This window comes from Myxine glutinosa, chromosome 1, assembly GCF_964187855.1.
Source record: "Myxine glutinosa chromosome 1, kmMyxGlut1.1, whole genome shotgun sequence".
Classification (NCBI taxonomy): Eukaryota; Metazoa; Chordata; class Myxini; order Myxiniformes; family Myxinidae; genus Myxine; species Myxine glutinosa.
The window spans coordinates 192,860,201-192,876,515 of record NC_136261.1 but is presented as its reverse complement, the minus strand read 5'-3'; the positions used below and the strand labels follow the sequence as shown (position 1 = coordinate 192,876,515).

General features: G+C 45.7%; 1 protein-coding gene across 1 annotated transcript in view; it reads left to right on the top strand.

The window, feature by feature from the left end:
• Positions 1 to 16,315, top strand: part of ZMYND11 (zinc finger MYND-type containing 11) — a 159,512-nt gene that overhangs the window by 128,387 nt on the left and 14,810 nt on the right. Inside the window, exons 9-11 of the mRNA XM_068130009.2 lie at positions 6,187 to 6,264; positions 12,275 to 12,393; positions 12,545 to 12,788. Of these exons, the coding sequence (XP_067986110.2) occupies positions 6,187 to 6,264; positions 12,275 to 12,393; positions 12,545 to 12,788 (441 nt within the window). The remainder of the gene's footprint in view (positions 1 to 6,186; positions 6,265 to 12,274; positions 12,394 to 12,544; positions 12,789 to 16,315) is intronic.

The window sequence follows — 16,315 nt, the reverse complement described above, 5'->3', positions numbered from 1 at the left end:
ACAAGGCCCCTCTTCCAATCAGTTGGGATGATGCCTGTGCTCCAAACAGAGCACAGAACTGCATGCAACAACTCAAGTACAGCATTTTCACCAGCCTTGAGAAGCACAGCATGGATGTCACAAATCCCAGGAGCTTTGCCTCCTTTCAGCTGGTTCACCGCAAGTGAAGGTGGTTCACAGTTAATTGGGGGGTCAGCATTTGGGATAGCAAGACCCCTGACATCCAACTCAACAGCCGGTGGGTCAGCCTGGTACAGCCGATCAAAGTAACCGGCCCAGCGGGCCTTCACTTCAGACTCCTCTGTCAAGAGGCCACCACCCTCTGCTCTAACTGCAGTACACCTAGGGACAGGCTTAGAGGAACGCAATGCATGGATTCCTCTGTAAGCAGGACGAGAATCACATGTCCACAAGTGATGCTCTCCCCTTTCACAGATTCCTCGCACATAGGCCTCCTTGTCCGCCTTCAGCGAACGTACAGTTTTACGCCTCAGCTCCCGGAACAGTTCAGCTCTGCCATCGAGCCTGGCCCTGCGACTCTGCGTCTTGGATTTGAGCTGCAACTTCAGAGTTGCTGCAACAAACCAGTGTTTAGGAGCTGAGCACTCCGGTCGACCCAGCAGTTCTGGAACATGGTCACATGGTCAATCTGGACCATCAATGAGCACATGGTCAATCTCCTTCACCACACCACCGGCATTGGAATACCAAGTCCAGCGATGAGGCTGTGGGCGCTGAAACCATGAGCCAGCCTCCTTAAGTCCATGACTTCTTGTAAAGCCGAGGAACTAGTGCTATTCTGGTTCCCAGTCCCAGATCCATGGGAACCAACACATGCCTCATAACCATCCCTGTCAGTGCCAGTCGATGTATTGAAATCCCCCAAGACTAGAAGAGTATCTCTCCTGGGGCACTGATCAACCACAGACTCGAGCGTGGCGTAGAATGCCTCCTTCACAGTGAGATCACTTTCCTCAGTCGGAGCATATACAGAGACCAGGGGAATGACACCCAAGGAGTGACGAATCCTCAGTCTCATAATACGCTCGTTGACCGGTGTTACCTCGACTATCATGGGAGTCAGCTTATTGGACACAGCTATAGCAACTCCCTGGGCATGGAAACCGTCAAAGCGACCAGACCAGTAGTAGGTGTAACCACTCACCATTATCTCACCACTATCAGACCTCTGAACCTCAGAAAGTGCTGCAACACTGATGTTCAAACGCTGGAGCTCAGATGGTAGCAGAGACAGGTGATCATCCTCTCTTAGAATAAAAATGTTCCAGGCACCCACCCGAAGGGACCGCCTCAGGTTAACACAAGGAGACCGTTGTCTGGTTGATGATGCCTCAGCACCACCCTGACACACACCTCCACCACCCAACCCAGGAAAGTTACCCCATGCTTTTCCTCCTATTATTTATCAAAGAATGGGGGTCCCGAAGGCTTTGCCCCAATCCCGACATCCGGTGAGCTCCCCTTTGAAGGGCAGCTGCACATGAGGTACTCCCACGAAGTGCGTTTTTACGGCGTAGCCCATAGGGCAAAACCGTCCAGAACAGTGTTTGTCCGTCTGTATGTATTTCCCCTCAAATGTATACCAATCAGAGCTGAGGATCTGGTCACATGACAGGGTGATGTGATTACGTCCAATGTCATTACGGCGGTACGGCGGATGACTCTCCACACTCCGGCATTTTGATTCCAATTTCGTTCAGACCGAACATATTGTCGAACTTGTCATATATCGCAATTGCCATGCTCTACCTTCACGTTTTCCATTCAGTGTGAAACACAAACAAACTGATTGTTAAAATGACCATCAAATGGTCATTGGTGAAGGAAGTGGTTCTTCACCATTGGTGAATGGTGAAGGAAGAGGTTCAACCCGCTCCCCCCCCCCCCTTCCACCCCCCAAACCCCCTCCCACCCCCCCTAAATCATCATGTAATGAGTGGCAAAAACACTCTCCATCACCATCGAAAGCATCGGCGTTACGTCTCTTCCAACAAAACGGTACGTAATGGCCTTGGGCTACATGCCTCACCTTCAGGCCGTTTCGGACAAATTAAGCCCAGGTTTCTTGATACAGTCGTGTATCGTTTCAGTCGTATCGTTTTCGTAATTGTCATCATAATAATATAGTAAATATTTTAGGAGACGCGGAAGGCGAGAGAACGAGGCCATTCGTAGGGTTCGAAGATGGTTTATTGTAACAGCAAGATCCAGCACACTAAACTCGAACGGAAGTCGGCATGCTTATATAAAGCCAAAAGCCCTCTTCGGAGGGCGTGGCTCCGGCAACCGCGCGTGCGTCACGTCCGCACAACCACAAGTCCAACAGGCCCGTGCACGTGTATTATGCCCAAATAAGGTAATCACATAAGGTAACCGCCACATGCGGTTACCTGCACATAAGGTAACCGCCACATACGTCCCCCCAGAATGCACTCCACGGGCCTATGCGTAGGCCGAGGCGACCGAGGGGCTGGGCAAGTCCTCGGGGGAGGCTGCCGAGGTTCCTCGCGGGCCTCCCGAGATTGCAGGTCGCGGGTGCAGTGCCGAGAAGGCTCGAGCGGTGCACGCGAAAAGTGGGTGAGCCAACCGAGGGGCTGGTCAAGGCCTCGGGGGAGGCTGCCGAGGTTCCTCGCGGGCCTCCCGAGGATGCAGGGTCGGAGAAGTAGTTGCGGTTGTAGTTGTAGTTGCGCGAGGGTGACGAAGCGGCCATGCCGCTAACGTCAGCGCACGCGAAGGTGACGAAACAGCCGTTCCGCCAACGTCAGTGCGCGCGAAGGTGACGAAGCAGCCGTGCCTTCGGAGGGTCTTGGAATAGGTTCGCCCCTCCGGTCGTAGAGGAGGAGCCGAGCGCGGTGCGCGAACCTCATAGTCATGGCCGTCGTCGTTACCGAAACTCCGGCATTTCGAAACCGCGTTCGAAACTGCGCCCGAAGCCGTGCGGGAGAAGCCGGCGTCACCAGCTCAGGTGGCTTCCCTGGCTCGGGCGCGCTTGCTGTGTGCGTTCGCAGCCCCCGAATCCGTTCGGGGGCAGTCGGAGGTCACCAGCTTAGGTGGCTTCCCTGGCTAGGGCACGCTTGCCGTGTTCGTTCGCAGCCCCCGAATCCGTTCGGGGGCAGTCGGAGGTCACCAGTTTAGGAGTCATGGAAGGCGAGAGAACGAGGCCATTCGTAGGGTTCGAAGATGGTTTATTGTAACAGCAAGATCCAGCACACTAAACTCGAACGGAAGTCAGCATGCTTATATAAAGCCAAAAGCCCTCTTCGGAGGGCGTGGCTCCGGCAACCGCGCGTGCGTCACGTTCGCACAACCACAAGTCCAACAGGCCCGTGCACGTGTATTATGCCCAAATAAGGCAATCACATAAGGTAACCGCCACAATACCTGCACATAAGGTAACCGCCACAATATGACCATAATACTTTAATCCCAATGTCGTGAATACAAAATTTATTGATTGAAGCGGTGTATGGTTCATGAATCAATGATAAGCGGTGTACGGTACTAACAATCGTGGAAGTAAGGCATTCACCTCGGTTTTTTGATTGCGTGTAATTAACCCAATCCTCGTGGGGTATATAGATTACAGTAGATCTTCCCTCAGTTCCGTAAGTAAAGCTTATCTCACGGATGTCGGAATTTCTCCAAATTTCTTTGTTTAATGTTCTAAACAGCATTAGCTATGGTTTGAAAAGCTAATAATGTGTTCGTGGTTTATAATATTTTACAAGCCCGGTTACGCCCCTGTTAGACTTTCGGCCCTGTGTTCTTTGTGCGTGTTGCGGAATGACATGTTTTTTATGGTGGCCGGAGTGCAAATCCTGCCACCAACCTCCTAGAAAAAGGTAACCCGAATGCAGGAGAACATCGGCAGACACAGTTGGGCACCAGATAGGGATGGCCGTTGGCTCACAGGGAGCTCCTGTGTCCCTTGACAGGTCTTGTTTTAGCCCTGCTCGGTGGCCATATCCAAACATTCTCTGGGGGCGACTAAACCAGGCGGGAAAAAACTTTTTTCTACCCCCAAAGAAAATGTGTGACTACTCTTAGTCTGGCTCCTACCCGTTGATCTGCCTGGCTAGGTAAGTCCTACCAGGAGCAAAACTCTCGCACCCAAAGGGTCACAGGAGCACGCAAGCCTCCCCACTACGGTCAAAGTAGTAGTCGCAATCGGGGGGACTTATCCTTTTATATTTAATATCCTTATGTGAAGATATTCATTATCATTCATTCATTCATTCATTATTTCACCATTTCATTCATTTCATCATTCATTCATTCATTCATTTCATCATTCATTCATTCATTCATTCATTTCAGCATTCATTCATTTCAGCATTCATTCATTTCAGCATTCATTCATTCATTCATTCATTTCATTCATTTCATTCATTTCATTCATTCATTTCATTCATTCATTCATTATTATTTATTATTTATTATTATTTATTCATTATTCATTATATTAATATTCATTCATTCATTATCCTTTAATATCCTTATGTGAAGAGAAGTGAAATTGTGAAGAGGAACAGGTTGAGATGGTTTGGTCATGTGTTGAGGAAGGATGAAAGTGACTGGTTGAGAAGAATGATGGAAATGAATGTGGAAGGAAGTAGAGGAGGGGGAAGACCGAGAAAGACTTGGCTAAAGATGGTGGAAGAAGAAATGCGGGCAAGGGGATTAACAAGGAGAGATGCAGAAAATAGGGCAAAATGGAGAAGATTGTCATGGGGACCGCAAGGCTAACCCTCGCTCTAGCAGGGAAAATGGCCTTAAAATGCATGTTGTTGTTTGTTGTATCCTTTAATATCCTTGTCCTTTAAACTCCACCTTCACTCAACTCGAACCCCACTCTCCATCACCATCGAGTCGTTTGGGTATGGTTTGGTTCGCCCAGCATGTGGGCATTGCGCAATATGTGCAGGCGAGGATATGTCGTGCTCGACAACGCCCCGTGGGTGGCTTATGAAGGGATGCTTGCAGGCACTGCAAAGTGAGAACTATTGGAGTGTGGAGAGTGGAGTTCAGTCAGTTGATGTGGGTGAGTCGAAGAGAGTCAGTTTGGAGAAAGAGTTGGAAGAATCACAAGAGCGACGTAAGCTGCCCTAGCACCATACTCTGCCTGAGCCTGCCCACACCTGCTGTAGATACGACAGCAGTGATGGATACTGCATTTTCTGACATTGCGACCGCAACACTTGCCCTCCATGTTATCCCGTTATTTTATCTGCCTTTGTTTGGGGTTTATTTCATAATGGCGTGGTAAGATAGTGTTAAGATACGATCAGCGTCTAGCGTGTGCCTTGTCAGGATTCCGTAAGGATTTTTGCCCTCATTGGGTTCCAGTCGTGTGCCACTTATTTTTTATTGCTATACCGTGTTGGTTTTTATCCTGATTTTTTTTTTTTTTTTTTGGAAACCCCTTTGAGTGGAGATTTCCTGCCATCAGGCTATTGGGAAAAATAGGTTGGCGGGGGGTGGCATATTTTAAGCACGGGCTTTCTTCCTGCACCTGACTTTAAACTTGATGATCTTGATGATGCTCACGGTCTTGAAAAGGGGTGCAGAAGGTAAGTTGAAAAGCAAGTAAAGGGGAATGTTTGGCACAGAGGTGGCTGCAAGAAAACAGTGCTTTTCTGCACGTGGAAATGTGGAGATGCTTCAAATATAACGTCCTTGTGATTTGATGACTGATGTTTGTGCACGATGGAAGAACGAAAAAGGTTTTATGCGTTTCCAACATCATCTGGCATGGACCAGGAGGCCATTGTGTGTATATGAAGTTCCACATGTCGTTATGTCAGTGGATGAGAATGCAAGCACAGACGTGGTGCTTTTCATTCATGAATGTAAATGTCATGCACATTTTGTGGTTCACGATATTTAAGTATCAGTCTAAGGCATAAACTGAGTCACATTGAATTGGATGGCATAATGTGGGATGTAATGTTTTGCCACATTAATAAATACACATCCAGAAGTGCCAGGATATTAAATAAGAATCCATCTGTCTGTTCCAATTAAGATCTTTTATATTGACTTTGCTTTTTTTCCGAATTGGCGCTTGAAAGTTTTGCTCCGCAATCAAAGCAATTAGATGGGGGGCATGGGAAGGTGAGTCACTGTTCTGTGGTTTTCATGGATTGCTTGAATCATATTCTTCAGCTGAATGAGCTACAGCTGTGCAAGATCTGCTTCTTCATGTCCAATGCTCGCCCTGAGAACTGGTTCTGCTATCCGTGCGTAAGTGCAGCGTGAGCTCTGCTCATTGCTATCTTTCTACCTCCTCTGGTATTCTTATGTTTGTTGTTCCAGTTGCTTCATTTTAATTGGTTAAAAAAAAAATTGCTCTGTATTTTTTGTCTCAGCTGCATTATTTTAACCCTAACTGAATTGGGTGATTTTGAGCTTTCCCGAACTGGAGGGGGTGGGGGAGAGGGAGGGAATGGGCCTCGATCAACCCCCCCCCCCTTAAACCCCCCCCAAACCCCCTCCCACCCTCCCTAAATCATCATGTAATGAGCAGGATGGCAAAAACAATTTTTCATATGTTAATTTGTCTACTTATTGCCTAATTGGTAATGCAATATTCTAAATTGTATGCATCCGTTCACAAGATCAAAATGTGCACAAGACCCTGGAGAAAAAAAAAAAAGTCCAGGCTTTCCAGCTCCCCTTCCCTCCCTTCCCCCCCCCCCCTCCCCAAGCCCCCCGCGCTCATCTCCCCCCACTACCCCCCCCCCCCCCCGCTCTCCAATGCAGTTAGAGGTAACATGTAATGAGGTGGACAGGCAAACAACATCTTAAAGGGTATAACAGATGTCAGGTATAAGAGTAAACAGGAAATGCACATGAACTGCAACCTTGAAGGATGAATAAGTGACGAGCAACATTGGATAGAGGTTTGGAGGTTCTACAGTGGTGTGGGGTTAGGGTTGAGGTGGAGATGGAAAGATCAAATTTATGGAGGCAACAGGGAGCCGATTTCCTGGATGAATACATGTGTGTGATGTTGTGTGGCATATGGAAAGGAGTGAAAGGTCACTTGGTCGGTTGTTGAAGTCCAAGAGTGAGCTGTCTAGTCTGGGTTCGATTCTTGACTTGGCTATAAACTGTCAGATTGATGCTTTGCAGGCAGAACGTTGCATCACAAGCTGGGATGTGTATGTATGGACCTTAAACTAGGTTACCTCAATGCCAGTATTAGTTGTTGGACGTTAAAAATACACAGTGTTTTTTGCAAAGAATGGGCGAGTGATCGCTGGCATTGACGAAATTCCAAATTGCTGATCAAATTGGCTTCAGTCGAACATTAGGCCTGGCCAGCTGGTTCGTGAGAGACTTGGGCCAATCTTGGCCAGTTAGTTCGTGAGAGACTTGGGCCAATCTTTCCACTCAGTCAACTCCGCAACAGGGTGGTATTAATTGGGGCCATTAATGAAGTCGTATAGTTATAGTTCCAACACACCAACACACGCCTACCATTGTTGAAAGATACCTTGGGAAGACAGTCCAAATGTGGGCTGTTGCCTCCATAAATCCAAGCGGCATGTCTTATAGCCTGTTACAAAATGTTTTTTTTTCTGTACCCAAGCGAGGCTCATGGAAGAGGAAGGTAGTAGAGCTGCCAGTGTGACAAACATCAAGGGAATGAATGAACAGGAGAACAGGGAGGATGGGAGGAAACACTGAAACTAGCAAATATCTAGAGCAAAGTTGATGGTGCACCATCGCAAAGCCCCATGCCTGCCACCTAAAGCAAAGTTGAAAGACGTTAAGAGGTTCCACCAGGAATGATTCAATATCAAATTTTGAGTTAAAAAACACTTTTTCCGTTAGTTCGTGAGAAATGACCCATGTTGCAATGACCCATGAACTCCTATGACCCATGTTGCATGAAGCACGGGTCAAATCCAAACAATTGTTACATATTTCATGTGACCCCCAATGTTGATTGCATGCATTTACAAAGTTTAATGAGAGAATGTTTCAAAATGTGCCAGTAATTGCATTTTTTTGGTTTTTGACCCCACCACAGGGGGCGGGTCCAAAATGGACACTGCTCGCACTTTTTTGCCTTGTGGTTATCGAAACTACCAAGTTTGGTGAACTTCTGCACAACCGTTTAGACGGACGGACAGACAGACAAACAGACAGACAGACAAACAAACAGACAGACAAACAGACAAACAAACAGACAGACAGACAGACAGAGCCAATTATAATATCCACCTTTTTTTTTTTTTTTTCAAAAAGCCTCGGGATAAAAATAAAAATGGCACCCGTGTCTGAAGGAAGCGGTTCAGTTTGGCATTTTTAATACGAAAGATGCAAAGCCTAGAAATGAATCAACCCTTTAGAATTACCCTTTTGGACCCTTCAGAATTTCCTTTTAAAACTTTTTATAATTACTCTTTAGAACCCTCTAGAATTACACTTTGAAATATTTTAGAATGAAACATGGTAGGTTAGAAAGGTTCTTCTTCATTTTTGACGGATGGATGGATGGCTGAAAGGAAGGACATAGCCAAATATTGAAGAGGCTTCAACACTTAAAAAGCACATGCTATTCAAGATATTACTACCTCCTGCAAGTGCTGCACTTGAACAAGATCTTTATCCCCATGCTTTTTTGAAAAAATGGTGGGGGGGAGGTGGACGGTGGAGGAAATTAAAATTGGCTCCATATTGTCGTGTGGTTTGCTCAGTTAAGACCGAGCATCACCACGGATGAATCGAGCTTAATGAGGTGTTTCCCAATTGATGGCAGATCATACACGAGGCGGAATGAACAATGCCGCTTACCTTCACGGTCCGATGTCTTCAACCTGAGGGAAATAATTAAAACCGAAAACGAATGTGAAATGTACAGGGGAAAATAATGAAAGGATTTATTTTAATAAATATCGGGACAGTGAAACGCGATGATAAAACTAAATCCTAAATTGGGACGTCCCCGCACAGACTTCAGATACGAAACAGTGGGAGAGCATGAATAAAATAAATGTCTCGTCGTGTTGTGGAATGTGGTGCATCTTATCTGTCTGTGGTGAGTCAGGACTCGTCAGCTTCGAGCGCCGTCCTCCGACGCCGCTCCGTGCTTGGCGGGAAGTAGGCCTCGATGCCCCTCGCCCGCTGCTCCAGCGCACGCCGCCCGGCAGGCCTCGCTTGCACGACCGTCGCTCGCCTGCGAGGTCCCGTATGCGGCGACAGGTCAGGATGATCGTTGGCGCTCCACTGCCTCTCCAACATCCTTCGTAATCGTCGACAATTTGTGAATCGCACGGGAAATGGTCCAAACGGGAGAGAAAGGCAAAGAGGTCCGCGCAGGAAGGAATCCAGTATCAGAGAGAGCAAATGTCTGCCGCTCCAACTGTTTTGTCCGGTCGGCTCTGACGTCATCCGGGCCTCTCCACCAATCAGCGTGTCTTTCCCTACCAGTCCTTCCCTTCAATCAAAAACCCCGCCCAATCACGGCTCCTCGGGATGTGGCCTCGGCCTGCCCGACCAATGTCTGCCTGCCATGCCGGGGTCATGCGCGGCCGCGTCCTGTCTGCTCTTCCAGTCAGTTCTTATTGTCAGTCATTTTAAGGGGGGGGGATTTAATTAATGTGTGCACTAAGGGCCTATCTAAGTGTCTATAAGAGTGCGTTGCCATACGGGACAAAGGAATGATCACCAAGTTAGAGGGTCAATATATGGTTGAACCCCCAAAAAATTGATACAAAAGGTTTTTCAATGGATTCTGGTACCATTGGGCATGCTAAATAACATACTAAACATCTAGTAACATCTGACTTCCGGAAAGGGGTCATTTTCAAGATGGCGTCCAAAATGGCCACCAGGAGCTTAAAAGGGCCAGAACTCAATTATTATTCAACCTAGAAAGGTGGTTTTGGTGTCTAACCCTAGGTTTTAGGGCCCAAGGAATCCAATTGAATCAATAAAATTACCATCAGTTAATTATTTATTGACAAGTCCAAGATGGCATCCCAAGGTGACATCCTGATCCACTAAAATGGCTCTGTCGAATAGTAGTCAACCTGGAGAGATTTTTTCAGTGTGTATACCTAGGTTTAAGGCACCCAGGAAATCATCAAAATTACTTAAATAAGCACAAAGTAATCAGGTAATCCAGTAAGCCAGGTTTACCAGCCCATTAGGCATTTGTTGTCTTATACAGTTAGTCGCTATTCATCGTCATCCTCCGACTCCTCTGGAAGAAACTTGTTTTGTGGATTATCACATTCTTCAAGTTGGCACGGTCCACTGGCAGTAGTACATGGTAGTCCATATCGTCTACAAGAGCAGCGGAGTGTCTTGCAGGCAGTGGAGCTTTCCACTGCTTTCCAGAAGCTTGTAAAAGGAGACCCTGTCCTTCGGTCTTGTGTCAACACATTCACCACCCCAAACCAGACCACAGAGGTGATCGATGACCTTGGATGCCGAGTAATGGCTATCCTCTTTGGTGGCAAGTGCAAAGATTCCCTTGCAACAATGCGATATAACACCTTCAGCAAGAAGGTTGTCTCTGCTTCGTCTTTTGTAACACCCGAACGTCTGCCCCCAACTGAATCTACTACCAAACTTCACTGTCGTAGAGCGTACTACCAGATCATGGTGTGGATGGGAAAAGAAGAGGGTATGGATGCCATGAAATGGGGGTGGAGCCTGCAGGATAATCAGTTTGTCCCACTTATGTCAAGAATGAACGCTGCTCCAGACAGTCTCTTGAAGGTCATTCATTGTAACTGCTCCACTGCTTGCAAGACACTCCGCTGCTCTTGTAGACGATATGGACTATCATGTACTACTGCCTGTGGACCGTGCCAACTTGAAGAATGTGACAATCCACATAACAAGTTTCTTCCAGAGGAGTCTGAGGATGACGATGAATAGCGAATAACTGTATAAGACAACAAATGCCTAATGGGCTGGTAAACCTGGCTTACTGGATTACCTGATTACTTTGTGCTTATTTAAGTAATTTTGATGATTTCCTGGGTGCCCTAAACCTAGGTATACACACTGAAAAAATCTCTCTAGGTTGACTACTATTCGACAGAGCCATTTTAGTGGATCAGGATGTCACCTTGGGATGCCATCTTGGACTTGACAATAAATAATAAACTGATGGTAATTTTATTGATTCAATTGGATTCCTTGGGCTCTAAAACCTAGGGTTAGACACCAAAACCACCTTTCTAGGTTGAATAATAATTGAGATATGGCCATTTTAAGCTCCTGGTGGCCATCTTGGACGCCATCTTGAAAATGACCCCTTTCCGGAAGTCAGATGTTACTAGATTTTTAGTATGTTATTTAGCATGCCCAATGGTACCAGAATCCATTGAAAAACCTTTTGTATCAATTTTTTTGGGGTTAGGTGAGTTTTTTTTCGTATATTGACCCTACTAAGTCTGACACACAGGGGAATTATCTTGGTCCCTAGAACTATTTATCACCGGATCATCCTCGTATGATCACAGGTACACACTTACCCCGCCAAACCGCCGAAACACAGAACTTATTACAGGTGAGGTTCCCTATCACGACAGCCGGACACCTGCCTATGCAGATCTACCTAAATCTAGATATTCCCCTATGCCAAAATTCATAACAATATGTATGTGCCCATCCGTCCGTCTGTCCCTCTATCTCCTAAACGGCTGAGCAGAAATTCACCAATCTTGGTAGTTATGATCACCATATTGCAAGAAGCTGCAAGGGCAGCACCATTTTGGCCCACCCCCTGGTGTGTTGTCAAAAGGTGAGATACCCCAAAAAATGCAATTACAGGCATATTTTTAACATCTTGTAATGAAATTTTGTACATGCAATCAACATTGGGGGACACATGGAATATGTAACAAATGTTTGGATTTGACCCTTGGTTATGCCCCATGGGGTGGGGACTTAGGGTCACAGGAGTCAAAATGGAAAAAAAAGATTAACTCAAAATTTGATATTGGGACATTCCTGGTGGAACCTTTTACCAACTTTTAACTTTGCGTTCGGTGGGAAGCGTGGGGATTTGCAATGGCAGCCATCGACATTGCTCTAGTTGTAATTCAATTTGGCTGATCAGTTCAAATTCCAACCCTGACCACCCAGTTACCACCTGAACTAGCCTGCTGACCCCAACGACAGCAGGTACAGAGTAATTATTTAAATAGACCTACTTAAACAATTCCATGAAATGAACACATTGTTGACAAGCTTCCCTTTATTGTATGCTATTTGATGTGACCAGAATCCTCCTCATGAGCTTGTTTGGGCTCGAATGAAGGGATTTGGATACTGGCCAGCCAAGGTGGTTCAGCGTTTAGAAGAACGTGCTGATGTGCGCTTTTTTGGACACCACCACCAGAGGTGAGACATGTTGGTTTGAAAGCTTCAGCACTTGCATTTTGAAGTGATAAGCTATTGCAAAAATCATAAAAGAAACACTTGTGAGATATTGTAATTTCAAAAATTCTGGCTTGTAAAAACGATTTTTGTTTGTCGTTCCATGCCATTCCAGGGCCTGGGTACAGACTGACTGCATACAGCCAATAACTACCAACTTGCATGACCTGGTGGTGAAACGCAGCCGTGGCTGGAAGAAGGCATGCTCTGAACTCGAGCGACACCAAGAATTTGTGCGTGGTGGACGTGTCTGGCGCCTCAGAGAGGCCAGTGTCGTCATTTCTGGTGGAAGTTGTGTTGGAGAAGAAACAGAAACCGGGATTTCTTCAACAAGCTCTGAGCAAAACCGCCATGTCTCTGTACGTCGTAGGATAACCTGTATATATTTTGGGAATGAATGAAAATTGCCTTGGTTTATCGAAATATTAAGCAAACTTTGGGCACCTGGGATTGAACAATTATATATCGATAAAAAAATATTAGCTGCTTGAGCCATCTTTTATCAGGATAAAATAAAAATAAAAATTTTTTGGTTTGTTTTTTGCATGCAGAGTCGTCGAGTCGATGACCAGACACTATGCAACTAGCTAGAGCACTGAACTGAACGCAACTGAACTGAACTGAACTGAGCAAGCTAGAGCACTGAACGGACCAGGTTGCAACAGAACAAAAGGAACAGTAGACAGAGAAGGAGGACACCAACAGCAGGCTTAAAGGACAAAATAGAGGGAGACTTCAATATGCAATGGGTGTGGGGAGGAATTGGAGGGCAGGAAAGGAAGGATGCATGGGGTGAACAAGATTGATACAGAAGCAAACGCTCAGGAAGGAAAAACTGGAAATTGGGGAGGGTGGAGGTGGGGTTAACAAGGGTAAAAAAAAATCATGGTTTTGTCTTCAAAATGAAAGCAAAATTGTAGATTGAAGTAGCACATGATTGAAATGCAAGAGTGAATAAGAGCAAGAAAGATGGAAATAGGTGGGGAGAAGGTGTCGTTGTGGTGTGGAGGGGTGGTTGGCAGGAGTTTAAGTACATTAAAGGAGATCTCTAACGTGCATCTTTGGACCACAGACCAAATGGGGTTGATTATATGCAATAATCAATCAGGACTTGCAAACGTTTATATCAACATCAATCTTGAGTAGTGATTGATCTGCCTTGGGGCTAGCTATATCAGCAAGAAGAAAAAGGTTTTTTGTTTTTTTGGTATACAGAGCCAAGGCTCGTGGAAGAGAAAATATTAAACATTTTGTAAATCCCTTAAAACTTAAGGTGATGAGGAATGCAAGCAAGACTAGTGAAAATACAAAAACACTGGCAGAGATAGAAAAAGGGAAAATTCGAAATAAATGTAGAATTTGAAACAAACTTACGTTGGGTGTAGAGTGTGGAGTGTAGACTAGTAGCAGAATGCCAATCTTGATTCAATTGCTGCATCATTTTGAAACGCTCTTATGAAGGTCTTTTAACAGTGCGACAAGTGTAGCTTGATGGTGTTGCATCTGGATGCTCTTGCTGACACAGCACTGTGATAATAGATGCATTAGTAACACTAGGGCATGCCCGTACTATATATATGCCCGTACTATATATATATCTAAAATTATATCCCCCCCCCCCCTCTATTTACATGAAATGGTTTGGTCCATTCGCAACGCCAAAGCGAACGGCGAACGGCTTGCGAGTACAGTGACAATCCCCCCCCCCCCCTCTATTAACATGAAATGGTTTGGTCCATTCGCAACGACCACAGAACCCCCCCCCCCCCCCTCTATTTACATGAAATGGTTTGGTCCATTCGCAACGCCAAAGCGAACGGCGAACGGCTAAATCGCCATAGCTCGGTAACTACTTGTCCGATTAATATGAAACCTTGAAAAGGCACATCCTCGGGTCCCCAGCAATATACCTGGCAAGTTTAAAGTATATCGGACCCGTGGTTGTCGAGAAACAGCGGTCACAAACAAACATACACACACACAGAGATTAGTGGAATTATAGATAGATATTGCATATTTTGTGTGTTTATTCACCCATTAAATAGCAGCTCTTGTTCATAAGCATTTGGTTGTTTTTGCAGGTCTGTCGTTCGTGCATAATGTGAGTGTGACGTGACTTGTTAAGGCCTTTGAAATTCGGTGGCATTCTGTGAACAGGTTATAGTCAAGCTGTGTCGGTGGAAAAAGTGACGAAGCAAAATGGATGAAAGTGTCAATCAATGAAATTGGAAGCTTTTGATGAAAATTATGACAAAACAACAAGATATCCATGATAAAATTGCAGAGGGCTGATAAACGTTTAGGCTTGAATGAAGGGATTTGGATACTCCAGCAGACCTGATGAAAGTTCTACCAATGATGCTTTCTGCCCATTTGGCATTTTTGGGATTTTGGGGTAACAGACCCCCAAAATGCCATATTTGCCATATTTTTTGGCAAAAAAAGGTTACCCTGACATCAATTTGAGGTACGTTTGGGCCATATTGTATCGGATAATCATTGCAACTCACTCATCCCATCCTGCTTCTGCTGATGCCTGTGTATGAAATTACCAATCATGCTCCCATGCTGAATGGAGAAGGTGGATCAGACTCGGCAACGGTTGCTCGAGTGAGATGTGCATGGAAGAAGTTTCGGGAATTGAGTGGCGTGCTGATAATGAGGGGAGTGTCGTTGAAGCTGAAGGGAAAGGTGTATGCTGTATGTGTGAGAAGTGTTATGATTCATGGGAGCGAGACATGGGTAATGAACGTAGAGCAGCAACGAAGGCTGGAAAGGGTGGAAATGCGAATGGTTCGATGGATGTGCGGAGTATCGTTGAGAGAGAGGAAGACAAATGATGAATTGCAAAAGATGATGGGAATAGAGCCTGTGATGGATGCTGTGAAGAGAAACAGGTTGAGATGATTTGGTCATGTGTTGAGGAAGGATGAAAGTGACTGGTTGAGAAGAGTGATGGAAATGAATCTAGAAGGCAGTAGAGGACGGGGAAGACCGAGAAAGACTTGGCTAAAGATGGTCGAAGAAGAAATGCGGGCAAGGGGGTTAAAAAGGGGAGATGCAGAAAATAGGGCAAAATGGAGAAGATTGTCATGGGGACCGCAAGGCTAACCCCCGCTCTAGTAGGGAAAATGGCCTTAAAATGCATGTTGTTGTTGTGTGTTGCTCCCAAGTGGATACACACCTAGAAAACAATAAAGACACAAGAAGAAATGAACAAAAATGAAGGGCCAGCAAAAATGAATTTCCAGCTTCTGCATATACAGTGCCCTCCATAAGTATTGTAACTGAATTCAAATTTGTTATTATTAGCAGAGAACCCGCCCGACGGGCGACCTTGGTCTAAACATGCAACACGTTCTTCTGACACATACCTTTATTTGGGCGGTGTATAGGCATCTTACAGCTCTCTCAATCGCTCCTGAAAAAAGAAAATCCGCGTTGCATGCATGAAGCAAAAACATACCTGCTGCTTATAAATCGAAACCCCTCACCGCACTCTAAAACGTAGGGACAGGAATACTGCACTGTAAAGGGTGGGCACTTGTAATACTAACTTCCACCTGGAGGTGATGCTACACGATACACATTCACATAGAGAATTTGAATCCCCTCCTCCACCCACCCTCCTCCCTCATCCCCGCACCTCCCTGCCAAGATCACCGGCAAAGATAAAAAAACTCCCCGATACACTAAATGGGGTCATGCTGATCCTATGTAGCAAGTCTGGATGTTATCCGGCCCAGAACTGTAGGAGGAGTGTAATAAACAACCAAACACCAGTCTGTGTATTTATAGTACGGATGTTATTATTGCTACATATACTCAAGAAATTTGTATTTGAGATCAAAAGATGAAAAAGAGGCAAGAGTACAGAAGATCAGGT